We start from the raw sequence: 18872 nt of genomic DNA on the forward strand, positions 1-18872 counted from the left end.
CACACACACACACACACACACACACACACACACACACACACACACACACACACACACCACACAACACACACACACACACACACACACACACACACACACACACACACACACACACACACACACACACACACACACCACACACACACACACACACACACACACACACACACACCACACACAACACACACACACACACACACACACACACACACACACACACACACACACACACACACACACACACACACACACACACACACACACACACACACACACACACACACACACACAGGGCTGGCCGGAGACAGTTGAGCCTCAGAGACTCAGAGTGCCGCAGAGAAATAAAACCTGATTGACGTGCGTCTAAAGTTATGGAGCTTTCGTTTCAGCTCGTCGGCTTCTGAGCGACAGCGGGTGAGTGACCGCTGAGCGAGCTGCGTGTATAAATGTGTGATGGAGTCAGAAAGAAGAAGTCCATCCACCTTGCTGCGTCAGCACTGCTGCACAGAATTGAATGACAGACTTGGGGGAAAGGATATTTGAGAGCAGCTGCTGCTACAGAGAATAAAGTCTGCAATCAATCTCCTTTTTCCTCTGTGTGGGAACAGTAGGCGCTGGTGAGCTGGCTGGGTCTGTTAGCTCTGCTCTGTGTACTTAGGTGGCGGAGAAGTTCCATTGTTGTGCGAGAGCTAAGGTGATGAGGCCAGGCAGCCATGTAATCCAGCTAAAACAACACAGAGCCAGAGGAAGACCACTACATGAACCAGAAGCTAACTTTGCTGTGTGTTTGAGGGACTTTGCTACACAGGTGTTTATCATTTATAAAGAAAGGCAAACAAAATATCAAAACAGATCCCTCTAATACCATCCATAACAAGAAAAGAGAAAAAAGATTAATTGATTACACTAGGGGCAGCAACTATAGAATATTTTCATTGCATATTAATTGAGTATCTATTTGGATGTGTCGATAAGTAGTTTTGGTTTAAATAAATGGCAAAAAAAGTTAATGGAAGTAAACCAGAGAACTTAGATGTTTTTAAAGGCATCCTGTACCTTATACCAGGAAGTAGAGGCAACCATTTTTGCCTAGTTATGTTCCGTCAGTAGTAATAATCATATGGCATATTGATTCCACAAATCAACCCCAAAAGAGCTGAATCAAGACTTGGTGCTCTGGGAGTAAGAGTGAAGTAAATAAAGATTTGTTTATAGCCTTCAGACATCTTTGAGTGAGATTCTTAGTTCATTCTCCATGATCACTAGCCTCTTACTTAATACATTATGAGTATTTGAGCCATCAAAAAGGGAATAGTGGCAGTGTGTTCTCAATGCAGCCAAACTCTTTAGCCACAGCAGCCGGTGTTTGGTTTGGCTTTGCTGCACTGAGACTGGGCAGGTGGAATTTTCCACTGGCAGAGCCGAGAGCGGGGGTGAGGGGGTGAAGGGGGGGAGGTTAAAACAAGGGCAGAGAGGGTAGGGAGAGCTACAGGTAGGAACACAAAGGGAGGTAAAGGAAAGTAGGTAATTAACTTGAGTGTGCACACTCATACTGACTCATCAATGTCTCATCACTCTGAAATCTTCAAAACAAACACACGGAGATCTTCATACCTCGCTGGTTCTGACGATGATGCGGTACTGGTACTGGTCTTTCAGGTCTTTGGTGTCATCCAATTTCTCCCTGCGGATGCTCACAGCCACGGCGCCCATCTTATCGTCTGCCCCAAAGTAGTTTGAATGCTCTGGTGAAGGACAAGGAGAGATGGTAAGCAACTTTTGCAAAAATACCAAAATGTACACGTTTTAGCTTCTAAATGTGAATATTTACTGGTTTTATCACTCTTTGAAAACAGTAAACTGAAAGGGTTTTAGACTGTATGTTTAACAAAACAAAACAATTAAATATGTCAACGTTTTACCAAAAATAGCATACATTTTTGTATGAACCAAAGAATGGGTGAAACACATGATAAACATATCCACATTCTCCAATGATAAACTATCCATGATAAACTAATATTTTGATTACATAATTTAAATAGATTATCTAGGGCAGCTGATCATCAACTCGGTCTTTTATTTGTTTACTATTTTCTGACATTTAGAGACCAAAAATGAATCATCCACAAAACCATTGTTTTCATCTAAAACAATGGTTTTTCTAAAAATATTTACGTGGTGCTTAAAAAACAGCTTTACAAAAACATATGATTTAAATATTTAAGAGCACTTAACCTTAAAGAGATAGAAAAAAGAAGAGTTTTAGAGAGAGAGGTTGGCAGGAAACATCAGAGGGTGTGTGTAGCAGGACAGGACTTAGACAATGACATCTAGTAATCAATACCTATGTAATTGAACAATCCATTCTAGTTACCAGGAGAAATGATAATTGCTACTTAAGAAAGGTGAAGACGAAATGGTGTGTGGTTACAGAAATGCTGGAAATGTTTCTGATGTAGATGTGCAGGAGCTTAACGTTAATGAAATACAATTAAAATGTGTATTTAACAATAAGGCTCTAAAGAAACAAATATTTCCTCCAGTGTCATAAGTCGCCAATTAACATTCTGTGGCGTGTTTCCCGTGTTGGCACACAACATATTTATTCATTAAGAGGCTGAAACAAAGCTATCAGCGCACTTCACGAGCATCTTGCATGTCCTCTAAAGCTCCAAAGCTAAGCCGGGGATATGCCAACGCCGCAGGCAGTGTGGGAGTCGAAAGGCAAATACTGCAGACACTCAGGGAGACATCTAGCTTGACAAGTATTCCTCCTCTATCCCCCGTCTTACTGGAATGAACCAGTACACGGTCGGAGACTCAGGCCTGCTTAGCTCTCATGCCATGTGGTGGAAATGTCAGCTTTTTGATGAGGCTTTCTGACACAGCACATGAAAGAACACACACACACACACACACACACACACACACACACACACACACACACACACACACACACACACACACACACACACACACACACACACACACACACACACACACACACACACACACACACACACACACACACACACACACACACACACACACACACACACACACACACACACACACAACTACACAACACACACACACACACACACACTACACACACACACAACCACACACACACAACACACACACACACACAACCACACACACACACACACACACACACAACACACACACACACACACACACACACACACACACACACACACACACGTTGTGGGGGACAGCTTAGTATGAACCGAGTCAGCAGATGAACATATTTTTGGAATGATAACCTTTATCTGTGTGGCTGCAGGCCTGTCTCACACACGCTTGCTTGCACACATGTGCTCCTCACAGCATCTGTCACTAATTAGGGTGCAGCAGATGATGCTTGCCAAGAGGAAGTTCCATCCGCAGCGTCTGAAAAGGTGATGTTGACAAGAAGTGCCCACAAAGAAGCGGCCGTACAAAGAATTGGGCACACATCACACACACACCTTTCCTCTCTGGAAGTTATGTGTTACTTCTGACACTGAAAACCACATGTAAAACAAAGTCGACCAGGTTAAATGCCAGAGAACGTGAGGGCAAGAGAGACAGGTGAGGTATCATCAACAGTCCAGTTGCAGGTACATGTGTAATCAATTCTGGGAGCGTTGCCAGGTTGGCCCACGCTCCTCTGCTCACTCAGGCCCAGCTGGATGTTAACAGCTGCAGGAGGAGATGTGGGGAATGACACCGAGAAACAACCTCTACACTGTCTAATTCCAACGGTCCAATAAAAATGAGGGGCACAAATCAGAGTAGAAAACGGGATTTATATACAGCAGAGGCACTAAAATAACCCTGGCGATAATTTTTCATTATGATTCAAGCTGCCAATGACTAATACACAGAGCTCCCAGGTCTCTATAAATTGCTGGTATATATTTTTTATTTGTTTTGTTTATTTAACTAATATTTTAGTGTATAACATTTCTGAAAATAGTGAAAATCTTCATCATCTCAGAGCCCAAGGAAACGTCCAGATGGCTCATTCATCTCTAGGTTACTCGTTGCATGGGATTGATTTATACTACTTGTCCTAATGGCTTTTTATGTTTTAGGAAAAGAGTTGAGTTGCTTTCTTTGGAAAGGTGTAATGAAAAGTGAACTTGTCCTTGTTGAGAATGAATGCTGTTCATTCCTATTACTATTTACTTCTAATAAAATAACACATGTATAACAGCTAGCACAGTTAAACAAAATGTATAATCAGTTTTACACTCAGGGATTTTGATTCTTGTGATCAGCTTGCATCAACAATCAATGAATATGAATTGCTATTATTTGCGTTATAGATGATGTTTATCAGTGTTACCTTTCCCATGGAAGTAGTCTCTGTAGTACCGGGCCCCCAGGTCTACATGCTCGATGCCGTACAGTTTCAGTCTGTCCAGCCTGGTCACCTGCTGTTCAATAGGCACCTCGAGCACCGACAAGCTGGCGTTGCTCCTCCTCAGCCAGCCCCTCCCCCCGTCTCCTCCTCTGTCCCGCTCTGCTGAGGAGCTCAGGAAGCTGATGTTGCGCTCCCCGTGGCCCCCGGTCTCGTTGAGGAAGTGGGGGCAGCAAAGGAGCAGGTGGCTCGAGCTGTGGGCACCTGGAGGCCCATCCTGGGGGTCCATGCCCAGGGAGGGGGTCATGGAGCCGGGGTCCAGGCTCAGGGTCAGATCCTCTATGCTGGAGTAAACCGGCTCGTTCACGCTCTGCCCCGAGGACTTGGAGACGGACAGGGACACTGATGCAGCTGAGGCCCCCGTGGCGGTGTTCCTCCTCTGGGCGGCGTACCCCCGCTGAGCCGCCGCCTCGTGGAAGTCAAACAGGATGCTCTGAGCGTCAAAGTGGACAAAAGTCTTGGGGCACACCCACGGTTTGTAGGAGGGGTCAGAAGCAGCCCGGCCTCCCACGTCCTCACTAGTCTCTCCCTTCCCTCCGTCCAGCTCGCCGCGACTAGAGCTCCGAAGTTTCCTGAACAAAGAGGAGGTGCCCAGCGACGACTCTGTGCCCCCGCTCTTCTTCCTCACTCTCTCTGCTCCGTCCTTCCTTCCTGTCCCTCTGTCCTCCCCACCTGTGGGACCAGGTGAGGGAGCAGAGGGGAGGGGTGCGCTTGGTTGCGACTCTGGAGCTCCCAGCAGCTCTCCGAGTCGTACGGGTGCAGAGCTGCGCTGGTCGGGCCTCTCCTGGTGGAACTGAGTCAGCATGTCGAAGAAACTCTGCTCAGGGATGCCCTGGATGTCGATGGAGGAGGTGCTGCCGTACTCTCTGAACATGCTCCCCATCCCGCCACCGCCACGGACCTCCACCTAAAAAGAAAAAAAGGTAGGAAGTTTTAGTGCCATCACTACATCAGATTTTACTACTAATTATCCTGGCCAACAGAATCCAAGATATAATTGCAATATCTATACAAATTTCGATTAGGGTTATTGTTAACATCCCCTTACATCTACGGTGACATCTCATTGGATTCAAAACAACACTGAGGGTGCTTTTACACGATGTCTGCTCGATGGTTTAAAAAAAAAAAAAAAACTCTGGGGCGTCCAATCACAGGTTTTTATAATAGCAAATATGTATATTTAGCATGCATTTAAAAGCAGTTAACTGGGCCATGAACTGCCATTGAAGCTAGCTGTGAGAACAACAGGATCATCTGGTATGTACATCACCACAGAGAACAGAAGAATAAAACAGAGGAAAGTAGTGAACCACACATTAACTATGCCCCTCTAATGGTTAGGTACAACATACCTTTTTCTTTTATCATTATTTCTGCCTTTTTGTCATGACACATAACATGAGGTGGAGTTGCATTCTGGATTATGATTACGCATAATAATCTTGTTACTTCTTGTTAAGTTCTTTGTGACACCACACAAACTAATTGCAGAAAAGTGCAGCATGACAGTCAGTACACTGTGTGGTTTCTCACTGTGGGTCAAAGCAGCTCCTTGTCATGCTGTGAATAGAGCAGCATGCCAGTTCACTGTGGTGTGAATAGAGCGGCTGGAGCTCCAACACTCACCTCATTTTCGTCCTGTTCGCTCAGCGTCACTTCGCTGTTGGAGCGCTGTCTCAGTGGAGGGAACACTCTCAGGCTATAATGTGGATTTCTTTCAACACTGAACCCTCCACCTCTGAACTCCACATCCTTAGACCGTCTCCGTGGTAGCCTGGCGACTCCTCCCCGCACCAGCCCCATGTCAGATGACAAACCTGAAGAGTAAAGAGTGGAGCAGTCGTCTCCGTAGCGAAGGTTGCTAATTTGCCCGTTTTCAAGTAGCGACTCCCTGGAATGTGCGCGGCGTGGCGGCCATTCTGCAATCCGTGCCCGAACACCCATTTTGGGCACGGAGATGCGCGGTAACATGGCCGGGTCGCAGGGGCCAAGTGCCGGGTGGCCATTGGGGGTGTGACGAAAGGGAGTGTGCTGCATAAAACCTCCTCCTCCTCCTCCATCCAGGAGGTCGGAGGAGGTGCAGGTCACCCCTCTGTCTCTGTAGCTGTTCATGGCGCCCCAGGAGAGCTCAGGGCAGAGATGCAGGGGGTTGGCATCCCATGGTAGGAGGTGTGCAGGGAAAGAGGGAGAGGGGTGGCCCCACACACACTCGGCTGATGGTGCTACGGCCTCCAGCTCCAAAAAAACATCGCTTTCAACCGGCACGGTGGGAATCACTTCACTAGTCCATTGAGGACCAGTTTGAGTCAGGAACACTCGTCGTCTTCTGCTGTTTTCCGTCTGATGCAGATCTGAAAACAAAAGCGAAAAAGTATTACAATAAATCTGCTTAGGAAACAATTTGCATCGTTTGAAACACAGAGATTATGTGACCCACATTTTTCTCCACAGGCGCAAAGTAAAACTGACTGCTGAATTTAGAAGAGAGCGAGTCACCCAACTGTAAAACAATGTGAGACTGATAAGATAGAGAGAGGGAGGGAGAGGGAGAGAGAGAGAGAATAAGGTGAGGGGATATGACAGAGGATTTCTTCCATTGAGGCTAATCTTCAGGAGGCTGACAAGGGATATTATTATCACACACCCTGTGCACGTGCGCTCACACACAAACACTCATATACCCAGAGGACATGAAGGCTGAGGCCGCTCGGCTGCAGATTAAAACCACTGAAACACTCCAGCTAATATAATCCCACTCAAAAGTAATCCAGATGCAAAGAGAACATTTGAACATTTCAGCGCTGTAGCATATTTTCTTAGACATGAGTCTCATTTAGGAAAAGGCCCACAGTGATGATGTGGGCTGCATTTGTCTAAGACAGAAGCTACTCTTTTCAATACGTATTACAGCGAGAAGCCAAACCACAAACAGCTTTGAGATACGAGTAGGGACTGCAGTAGAGACAGAAAAGGGCGAAGGCACAAAGTGACCCAACAGATGGAGTGGTGAGGTGGGGTGAATCCAGAAATAGTGTGACGGAGTGGAGAAAGAGCAAGGAAGAGAGCGGTACATTGCTCAGTGAACCGCAGCAGCGTGCTTTAAATATGACAGTCACCCCGCATCAAGTCTTAAAAACCCACCAGCCTAGTGAGTTTCTTGTTCACTCAGAAGCAACTTGTGTCTCTACCGAAGTTAAATGTGATGATTTCTACAGGCATTCCTGTCTTCACTGCACGGCTACAGAAGATAGTGTCAGCGATTTGGTTTAAAAGGCTAAACGTTAACTGGTGATTCACTCATAAAGTTCCCGGAAGTCTGGACAAAAGTTTTATTACATCGTCACATTCCTTGGGCTGTGAATGTCGCAGTTGTTGAGTGACCGGCTAAGAATTCATATCGGAGATTATGACGATGAGGTTATGAATGCACTGGATGGACCACATTATGAAGTCAGCAAGCAATGACAATATGCTGGCAGTGATTCACATGCAAACATGAACAAGAGCCTCATACATCAAGAACACTTTATCTGTATTGTGAAGTCTCACTGTTACATTTAAGACATTTAATACCAAATAAAATGGTATTTAATATCTGTTTCACAATGATACTGTAGAAAGTCTAAGGGAAAACCAGTGGGGATGACATTTACTAGTATTCATTATTATCATATCACATGTTTTTTGCGAGCAGTGTTTCATAATTTCTAATGATACAATCAATAAATGAATGCTACTTAAATCCAGTTAAGTGTCAACAAGCTTCATCGAACTTTCATTTTCACTGCTAGCACCTGAATCAAAGGGGTAGTCTAGAAAATAAGGTCCTTTTTGGAGCTAACTAAATTCAAACCTTTTAAAAACTCAACATGACACGTGGAAAACATGATGACAGTCTGTGGGGTGTTTAGATGTTTTGGAGCATTGGCTAAATGTCTAAAAATGTAAATGTACTACCCATCTAATCAAATATTATTTTCCTCTCTCTCGAGTGTCTGTTTAATCTCATTTTCTATTGAGCTCTTCATTCATGGGTTTAAGCTTTTTATCATAAGTCTCTCCTCAGACTGCCAAAGTCATTGAAATATCTACACTAAATTTACTGAGATGGTAAACGCACATCATCTGCATTTCACACCGTTTGTCTTCACCACAACTTGTGATACTACCACACTTGCTGCCGATGTAAGCAGTTTTTCGTCCGTATGTTCAACTTTTATTTAGTTAACCAATGACCTTTCACATTTCACAACCTATGAAAGCCTGTCCAGTGATTAATGAGACACTAGCAGTAACATTTTTACTCCTCAGACAAAGGCTTTCAGGAATTCAATTGTATGATTCAACCTCAAGCAAAAACACACACCCACACACACAATGTTTAATTGCATAATCATCCTGACTCCCATCTCAACACATTAAAATCAAAGCACTTTCACCTATGCTGCTGTTTACTGGCATTTAAAAACACTGCCTGTTTGCAGTAACTTCAATAGCCTGCAGAATGCACATATTAGACATCTCTACGTGAGAACACATCTTTGCTCATCTCTCTCTAGCTGCCTCAGCTTTTGTAAAGTCTACAGAAGTCGACTCCTGGGTGGACTATCTCGTTATGAAGTCTAATTTGCATAACGTCGAGCTTTTCATTGTGTCAAAGCAGCGCACAGTGGTTTGTGTGTGTTTTACACAACGTCTTTTATGAGTCCTTGCTGAATTCATTTTCTGGCTTCAAGACTGCATTACTCATCACTCATACTCGCACACAAACTCAGTTCACAGCAAACAAAATCCCCCTATCGTCTCACAGCCACACAAATGTATCATGTCTTTGTTTTTGGAGAACCACAGGCGCGTTCGGGCCAAAGGCTCCTGCTCTGATCATGCTTCCTGACAGAGTCTTTCCTCTTCCTGTGATCCACTATCAGGCCCAATCCCAGATTACCCGGCCCCAGCTGCAGAGCCGCAGAATGGCTTCATTATGTGTCTGAGGTTCCTGAAGAGAGAGAGTGTGGGCTGATCTTTACCAGGGACTTCTGTCAGCACACAGCCCATCAGAGAGAAATATACCTGACAAAAAGAACAGTAGGGATTGTCTGCGATGACAAATCCACCACTGTGTGCCTAATGTATCCATATTATGCAAATATATATATGCATAGAAGTTCATTATTGCCATTATGGGTGACAAATATTCTCAACTCAAGGTGTCATTTTTGTCAGATCTTTCAACCACATCTAAATGTCTTCCTCATCAAATGAAGCTCACACACCAACTGGTATGTGGGAAGAAAGATAAAATCCCCCTATTTTTAAACCCCTCAAAAAGGATCAGTCACACATTAAGTGTAGAAACTTATATAATAACAACTGTACCGTTAGACAAACCGTTTTATTTCCTCCAAAACAATAGGACAATTTTGAAATATCAGCAGTAAATATAGGGCCTTATCTACTCGAAGACCTAATCCATTGTGGAGTAAGAGAGAACTAGGGCTGTGCGATATATCGAAATGATATCGTCATTGTGATACCAATGTTTGTGGTAAACGCATCTCAAATACAGCTTGAACTACGATAATTGTAGTTATTCAATGCACCATGCATTCACGCTCTACATGTTAATATATGTGGCCCTTCTTCTCTAGATTGTTGCCCCCATGTAGAAGTCACGCTGGAGTGGTAAAGCTAACGGACTGTCTTGATGGGTGAAGGGAGAGAGACTCATGAGGAAATATGGGGGTCGAAAAAGCAGAGGAAGAACTTGTATACTAAGAACAGCACGTCTGTTATTTGCAAGTCTTTTGGTTCCAAGAAAGATGAAGTTTAACAAACACAGGTTTTATGAGAGTCATGCCGAACATGTGTGGCAACCAATCAGAGGTAACAGGAGTACCTGCAGCCTCTGAGATGTGCAGCGCCAGAGCACAGTGCTGTTTACGCATGGCCTGCCACTGTTTGCCTTCATTAGATCTGCTGAAAACGACAGCTGCTGCTACCGTACAGCCACTCCGAACTCTACACACATCTGATGCTCGGTTATTACTTCATATTTGGCTTTTTGATGAAGACGTCTGGTCACCAGGGCGCATCACAGCGTCTTTTCTGACTTGAGAAAGTTGAATCTGAACGATGTGTGCAATGATAACAGCAGACTTGCGCACATATTAACAAGTGTGCCCCTTGTGTGAACTGTGTATGTTATGTTTTATTTATTTCAATTATCCAGGAAGTATGGATGTGTTTGTTTATGGTAACAGAAAATGATCAGTTTTGCACAAGTGATCATTAAATAAGAAAACAAACACACTATGTTGTTGCTGTAATACAAATAATGCACCTACTTTTTTTTCAGTTTCACAATGACCTTTGACCACTACTATTTAATGATTTTATCCTTGAAGACAAGTGGACATGAGGGCTACATTTGAAGAAATTCCCGCAGCTTTCTGGACACATCACGTTCGTGAACAGAGGCACAAAATATAAAAAGATCAAATAAAAGAAATCCCGTGAGAAGAAAGAATTCATCTCCATCTAATACAGTAAGAATTGAGCAGGATCGCACATCTTTGGCTCAGACTTCAAGTGCAGATGTGTAATGACTTTTAATTGCTCGCATACAGTAATTACTCAGCTCTGGGATGCACCTCCCCTGTTTTGATTCTCCCCGTCTATCCCATTCATGATCTTTCCCGCTTCTCCCTCAACACCCGCCCCGACTTGCTCTGCACGATGCACACTTGGCTCGGCACCACAAACACACACCGAGGCGGGTAATTACTCTGGTTAGATGGTAGTAATGACAGAGTTAGCAGAGGAGTACAGCTTCCAGAGGAATGAGTGTGTGTGGAGGAGGTGCCTACTGATGCTGCTGGTGGGATGTCATATAGGCAGACCTGAGATCAGCCTGGAGAGCTTCTCACAAATGTATATTCGATATCAGAGACAATGAGAGACAGTATGTTTCCGTCTCTGCTGCTGCCAAAATAAATAGCAACCTAATTATTTGGGAGTGACGAAGGAATGTATGGCAGCAAGCAAGGGAGAAGCTGTTCGGGCAACGACCAAAGGCTTCTACAAATCTGTGATTATCTAAATGATTAAATGATAAGGAAGACATAAACTGCTGGCATTGTGGCAAGACAAAATACTTTTTTCTGAAAACAGTAACAACTCCCCAGACATCAAACATCAGCAGCAGTTACTGTAAGTATTTAAATTAAGCAAACGATGCCAGAGCGAGCTAGATTATGGGCTGGTTTGAAGAGCAGATGGTGGTACATATGACTGGCAGATGGCAGACAGGAGCAGAGCCGAGCACGACACGGTAACACAACACAATGCAGCGCTGCCAGGAAACACAACCAGCATCGAGACACCAAGATCTCTGAAGGAGGGCAACGACCAGGAGGTGCCATCAGATCTGCACCAATGACTCATGTAGAAGTTCAAGTTAAAGCCACTAGTATCTAGAGGTTATTACATTACATGACATGACTACACATACAAATACCCATAGGTGATGTTGGACGGTTTGAAAGATGTGTAGTGTTGGCAACGCAGTGCTTGCGTCTGATTAATCAGCTAAAGGATATATAAAAAGCTGACCTGTACACTTGAGATTTGACTTGGACCTACTTGTAACTTGACCCTTCCCTTCAAGCCACAGACCTCGGTTGATCTTCCTGAGGTTTCTTACATTTTAGCTTTTGCATGGAGTTTATTATTGTCAGCTGCAAGGGACAAAGGACAGCTGGTGTTGTATGCTTTTCAATTGTAAGGCTACCCGATGCAAAAGTGTTATATAAGTAACACTTGACTGGATTTGACACCTTGAATATTTTATTACTGGGATGAAATTCAAAGGACTTGGCCTTGGCTAAGAAGACAAGATACTGTTTTGTTTTGTCTGTCCACCATTTACAGCGACCTTGGGTCCCTTGAAAGGCGCTTTATAAAAATTCCATTCATTATTATTATTATTATTATTAATATTATTATACTCTTAACAAAGGATTTTGAAAGGTTAAAGTCAGATCTTGTTTTCTCTAATACATACAACCTGTCTTTTGTAGTATAGCTGCAACACATAGGAATCTTTAACTTAAATATGGCATGCAAAAGAGACCTTTGTTATGAAGCCTTTCGACCTTATGGTGGACCGAAAAGACTAAAAAACGATTCTTCTTGAGACGACACACATTAGTGTCTATAAAGGAAGTGGTAGGGGTGATGTTGGTTTAGGGTTAGATCATTAGTGAGGATCAGGGGCCCGGATGTTTCACTGTGCTGTGGAGTGGAGTAAAAGCTTATTGAGGAGCGGTAGGATGGCGGCGTGTGTCTGTCTGTCTATTCCTGATGTGATTGTAGAAGCAACCTACTTTCCCTTCTACAAAAACAGATTTGATAAACAAATATAATGTTGTGCTGGCGATACGAGCCGAATGGAGCTATAGCGCCCATACGTCACATAAAGCTGCTATAAGAGAAAAGTGTTTTCATTTTTTCCTATGGCAGAAAAACTGACTTTAAAGCAAAAAAAGAAAACGCAAAATAATCTGACCCAAAATAAAAAACGGTAGTATCACAAATGTGCATGCACGTCTATCTGCAGGCAATCCTGGAGTGTGTCAGAGAAGCTGAAACCCTGAAAACAACATTACTATATCAGAACATTGTGCTGGAAGGAAACACACCTCTGACTCTGGTCTATATTGAGCTTCTAAGTGTGTTTGTTTTATCCGCAGGAGACATCCCTCTAAGACTTGAGCTTAACTAAACTACGGATCTCCCCTCGCCCTGCTTTCCTCCCGACTAAATTGCCTTCCCCAGTCTTTCCCTCCAGTCTCTCCCGACCCCGCTGTCATTGTCTCCACGGATCTCCGTCTACATTGTTTTGCTGAATCCCACTGATGTCGCTGGTGTCACTTCCATCTGCCTGTCTGTCTGTCACGCTGCCGTCCCACGACACTGAGACAGCTCCAGTTGAGGAGGAGGACCACACACACACACACACACACACACACACACACTCAAACATCCACGTAACACATCTAACAATTTGCATGCAGCTGGAGGATCACGACTCGCAGCCCACATCACCAGGCATCATCATTAACTGGTTTGGCTGCAGGGGATGAGAGGTGGTGAGAAAACCAAGAGAGGTGGAGGGTTTGAGGAGTTTGTTAATATTCAGATACTGTAGCCCTTGTATAAAGTGTTTCAGTTTCTCTGTTTGCCAAGTTTTCAAAAACAAACTATTATTTTAATCTTACCCGAGACTTTTAGCATTTAAGAAGGCCAGGGGTCAGTGTAGTGTTAGCTGGAGGGGATTCAGTGAGCTCCTTCAGGACCCTCAACAAGGTTTCATGAAACCTGGAGGTCTTGGTAAAGGATGGACTTTCTAACTTAAAGCAAATAGCTGTTAAACAAGCAACGGCACTGAATTGTGTGAACCTAAAATAGTCCTCTGTCTGGGTTTCTGTATAGTATAATGACAAACTTGCTTTCTTTGTTTTATATATTTGAGGTTTTGTTGTATCCAAACAAAATATTCGTATGAAGTGAACTGCTGGTAGGATAGTGTGATCAGAACAGTTTTATTGACCACATGATTAATTACAAATTGAGAACTTATTTGGTTAGTGTGTTGAGCAGAGTACAGAGTTGCAGAGCTGCTTTACGTCAGTATCAAAAATATTCCTCATTGCTCTAAAAATATGTATTAATTAATAAAGTAGTTTTTCTTTGGTGACCCTTTCTTAACATGTAACCCTTTATTACCAGTGTTCTGGCCAGCACCTTTGTTGACACTAAAGTTAAAGATAGCTACCGTTAGCCCAAGCATTCAGAAAAGAGGAAGGTCAAAGTGCTTCCTGAAGCCAATGAACAACAGTCCTGTAAATCAGAAGACTGCTGATAAGAAGTTCATGACAACATCCATCATTCATTTGCAGCAAGCTGTTATTCAAATCAGAGAGACGTAGTATATCACACAGAGCATTGCATTGTGGGTGTCCCTCTTAAGCAGGATGTTTTGAGGCTACTGTGTTAGTGTAGCTCTCCTTCGAAGGCAGAGAGTATTTAACAGGTGACCTGCTTTTTACTATCAGTACAAACTGTCAATGAGGAAGTACTTTATGTGCAGAAAGGGCTCACCCCTACGCTGCAGAAAAATATCCAGGTCATCAAGTCAATTAGCCTTTCATCAAGTTCTCTTTTCATTTGACCAAACACTCGGCGTGAGGTGAAGCCAGTTAGGTTTCAAGTTAGGCAGATTAAAGATGACACATCCATGTGTAAGTATCAGGAAAATTATCAAATAAGTTAATACTTCATACAGACATAGATAAATACTAATTAGAACCACATTGCTTACATGAAAAGTATCAAGACAACTGAAGAAAAGTGGATCACATAGCACCACACACACACACACACACACACACACACACACACACACACACACACACACACACACACACACACACACACACACACACACACACACACACACACACACACACACACACACACACACACACACACACACACACACACACACCCACACACACACACACACACACACACACACACACACACACACACACACACACACACACACACACACACACACACACACACACACACACACACACACACACACACACACACACACACACACACACACACACACACACACACACACACACACACACACACACACCTTAGCTTTTTTGCCGGAAGGGTTTTGTATCAACATTTAATTTAATTAATGTGATTTTCTTACATGTTTATCAGTACACAGTTACCATATTATGATGTGTCGTTTTTGGTTTGTCACATAATCTGTGTGTGGCAGTAATAATTGTGTGTGTGTGTGTTTGTGTTTCTGCAGAGCAGCTGTAATCAGTTCCACGCTCGTCAGATCATCCACACAGACACAGACATGTCTATTGTTTGTCAAGAGTCATGAAAAGAGATGCCTGAGGCGGTTTCCCTGTGCAGCATCTGTACTGTAAACACGTTTGCATACACACACACACAGGCCTTCACACACAAACACACAGGCTTGCACACATACACACAAAGTCATGTAGGTTTTGCAGCATTTTGTCTCTGCAACAAACAGATGTTAGCTCAAATATTACATAACAGAACAATGAATCCAAACAGCTTCCTCTGGACAAATAAAGAATCCTGAATCACACACATGATGGGTCACAACCTGCCTCCTTCTTCCAGCTCTTCTTGGATGGAAATACAGAGGAAGGTTGTAGGTAAGGCGAACGAGGCAGTGCACTCTCATTAGAGATCGAGGGGCCTACCAACGAAGGGGGGAAGGGCTTTTCAAATACAAGTAGGACATAAAAAGAGGGGTGAAGTGGGGCCAGAGTTGGGGGGAGGTCGGGAATCAGCAGACATAATGTCCTGAGGGGGAGGCCCATTACTGTCTGACAAATACAGTTCCAATCAATACTGATCAATCAGGGTCCACTTACCCTGCCACGGCAAGAATAATAACACTGTGTTTAGCTGATGGGGGGCAGGGGGGGATGGGGGTCAGTGAGGATCGTGTGAGTCTATTTTACGATATAGCAAAGCATCAGTCCTTAAGTCAGCGGCGTCAGCATGGACTTAAGGCTCAGGCTTCACTCCACTGCCCTGAAAATGAAATTAAACTGTAAGTGAAAACTTCCCAACCACAGCAGATCTGGCCCCACAGACTGAGGCCCCGGCTCCACGAGGACAAAAACGGGTTGAATCCGCATATTTCTCATGCGTATAGCCCTCTAAGCTCGACGACGCCGTAAGGGAAACGTAGAAACAGACCCCGCAAACGACAACGGGTCCAAAGGTGGATAGATCTGGGAACGGAGCGCTCTGGGGGGTCCAACGGGGCCGTGGAGTCGCCTATACGGTCATTCGTTTTCATAGCCCCGCCTCTCCCCCGCAGGGTTGCTATCGTGCTCCAGTCGCTACTGACCATGCTACAGTTCTTTGTGCAACATCTACAGGAGCTCCTCCTTGAATTCAGATTATTTATCTTTATCTCGATATGGACATAAACGCGAGTGAAGTCTAATCTGACAGGACGGAGACACGCAGCTCCTCCCGCTGTGATGCAGCGGGAGCAAAACACACACTTCAAGTCAGATCATCACCCTTAGCTATTTTAATTACCTCTCAAACTACCTAAACTAGTTATAAATATGTTCATTTTTACTGTCGGGTCACTCATTACAGGATCAGCTGCTGCATGAGACAGACACTGACGCTGTCAGAAGAGAGGAAAAAGAGACAGGCTCATGTGTATTTGATGATTATATATCATTATATCGTCGTTATTCATTTGTTTTAAAGCTCAATAAATAACAATGAAGACCTTTGACCGGCACTTTTATCATTTTGTCCGGAAGATTTAAACTTTAACACACGCTGACCGGCGAAAAACTCCCGGTTCTGTCGGCCCCCACCGCGGAGAATACACAGAAGTGCAGCCATGACAACCATTCTTCTTCGCTGCTTTTGTGGAGGAAGTTGCTGCTTTTGTGGAGGAAGTTACAGCGCCACGTACAGGTTCGGCATATGTACTGCAGCTTTTCCAGCGTTTGGATGTAAACGGAGCTGTCTCGTGGAGCTTGACACAATCCGGTGTATATTGCGTGGGGACGGAAGGTTTTTTGCGGTTGCATTTGCGTTACTCCGATGCGTTTTGCCGTATTTGTCCTCGTGGAGCCGGGGCCTTAGGCCTCAAAGTGAGTATACTAGGGCTTCTGGGTAAAGGTAAACTACTGTGGGAATCCATTATCACACTTACTCAAGGACACATATCACATTAGGGAAGTCAAATCCCGTGGGAAGGCAAACACTCACGCTGAAACACATTTGGAGCAAACTATTATTAACTCCTTATGAAAACTGAATCAACGTACATATGCAAAATTGGTAGGTGCATTTGATAGGTATTGATAACTGATGTCTGATTCATCAGCAATAGGGTTTCACTAAATATGTATTCAGAGGATTTTGAAGGTCCAGGGACCCCCCGAGGATGTAAGTATAATGTTGTCAAGCTTCACTTTAGGAAGGCACACTGTTTCCAAAACATCAGCCTGTTAAAATAAGTCTATCTGGTACGTCATTTGAAAGGGCTCCTTCTTTTTTTGGCTGGGTATTATACTTGTGTTTTCCATCAGAAACTTGACAAAAAACTAAGATGTAGCCTAAGAAACCGGCTGTGTCACGCTATGTGCAATAACTTCAAATGGCAATACACTGAATATGATTAAGAAGAAAATAATGTTCACAACTTGAGAGACTGGGTCTCAAACTAAAGCGGACGGGCAGCTTGGCCAACCACTTAAGAAATTATGCATCAATAAAAAACAAATGTAAGATTTAATTGAAAACAATAAGTGAGGGTAATTTTGACGCATATTTAGTCAATAATAGGTTTTGCAAGAAGCTGATAAGTGACTTACAACATCTTTGGCTAAGTGGTCAGAAGTGAGGGGACACATACCAAAATAGCTGGTGAACCACACACGACAAAACGACTACCTCCAAACTGCCACAGTGATGAATCATCCCCTCTGTGACTTAAAATGTTTGGTGTGAGGATCAAAACGCATTGCTGTTCCTGCATCTAAAAACAATATCTAGAAGAGTCCTTTCAACCACTGTGTTATGTCAGCAAAACATTCATGTGAAGGTGTTGGATGTGTAAAAGCTTCAACAACTTGTCCACTGGGTCCACTGACTGCCTGATATTGCAGTAAAGGTCTCAAAACACACTGCCGAACCAGTTTGACAGGGGAATCATGAACACCAGGATGAAGACAAACGACCTCTGTACATCTAAACTCCACCGAACCTTGACGTGGAGCAGTGGAGTGCAGAGAGCGGGGCTTAACTCAGAGCAGACGTCCACACGTGCCTGGTGGAAAGTCCATTTGTGTGACTGGTGAAGTGTTGAGACCCGGCCGTATATTGGCTTCATATTCAGGCGTGGAGTCTGTGAATCCTACCAGACAGAATAACTGTCACACAGCCAGAGAACAGATGGCTTACTCCGTGTGTGTGTGTGTGTGTGTTATGTACATACAGCATGTTTTCAGCACTGTAGGACTATGAGATCAGCATAAATGACAGTACACTTAAATGAACTAAAATGCTTTAAGTAAAGAAGTGAACATGTTTTCTCATGACAGTAGAAGCGAGGCTAACAGTGATTGGGATGAAAAGTGTCTGTGTTATGTCCTGTTGTGATTAAGAAGGGATTACTGTCAGAAATGTGATGCATGAATATGTCAGAGTAATTGCTGTGTCAGTACTCCGCAGTACGCCTACTGAAGTATTATTCATACAGTGTGTTCACATCACAGATGGTTCATTTGAAGTCTTCAGTTCTGAGATTAATGCATGTTATAAT

General features: G+C 43.8%; 1 protein-coding gene across 5 annotated transcripts in view; it reads right to left on the reverse strand.

The window, feature by feature from the left end:
* sipa1l3 (signal-induced proliferation-associated 1 like 3) overlaps positions 1-18872 on the reverse strand; it is a 68726-nt gene that overhangs the window by 19382 nt on the left and 30472 nt on the right. For all 5 annotated transcript variants that reach the window (XM_034115072.1, XM_034115070.1, XM_034115071.1 and 2 more), the window contains exons 2-4: positions 6062-6786; positions 4358-5339; positions 1615-1745 (exon numbers count right to left, since the gene is read on the reverse strand). In XM_034115072.1, the coding sequence (XP_033970963.1) occupies positions 1615-1745; positions 4358-5339; positions 6062-6547 (1599 nt within the window). In that variant the 5' untranslated portion in view covers positions 6548-6786. The remainder of the gene's footprint in view (positions 1-1614; positions 1746-4357; positions 5340-6061; positions 6787-18872) is intronic.

Source organism: Trematomus bernacchii, unplaced genomic scaffold, assembly GCF_902827165.1.
Source record: "Trematomus bernacchii unplaced genomic scaffold, fTreBer1.1, whole genome shotgun sequence".
Classification (NCBI taxonomy): domain Eukaryota; kingdom Metazoa; phylum Chordata; class Actinopteri; order Perciformes; family Nototheniidae; genus Trematomus; species Trematomus bernacchii.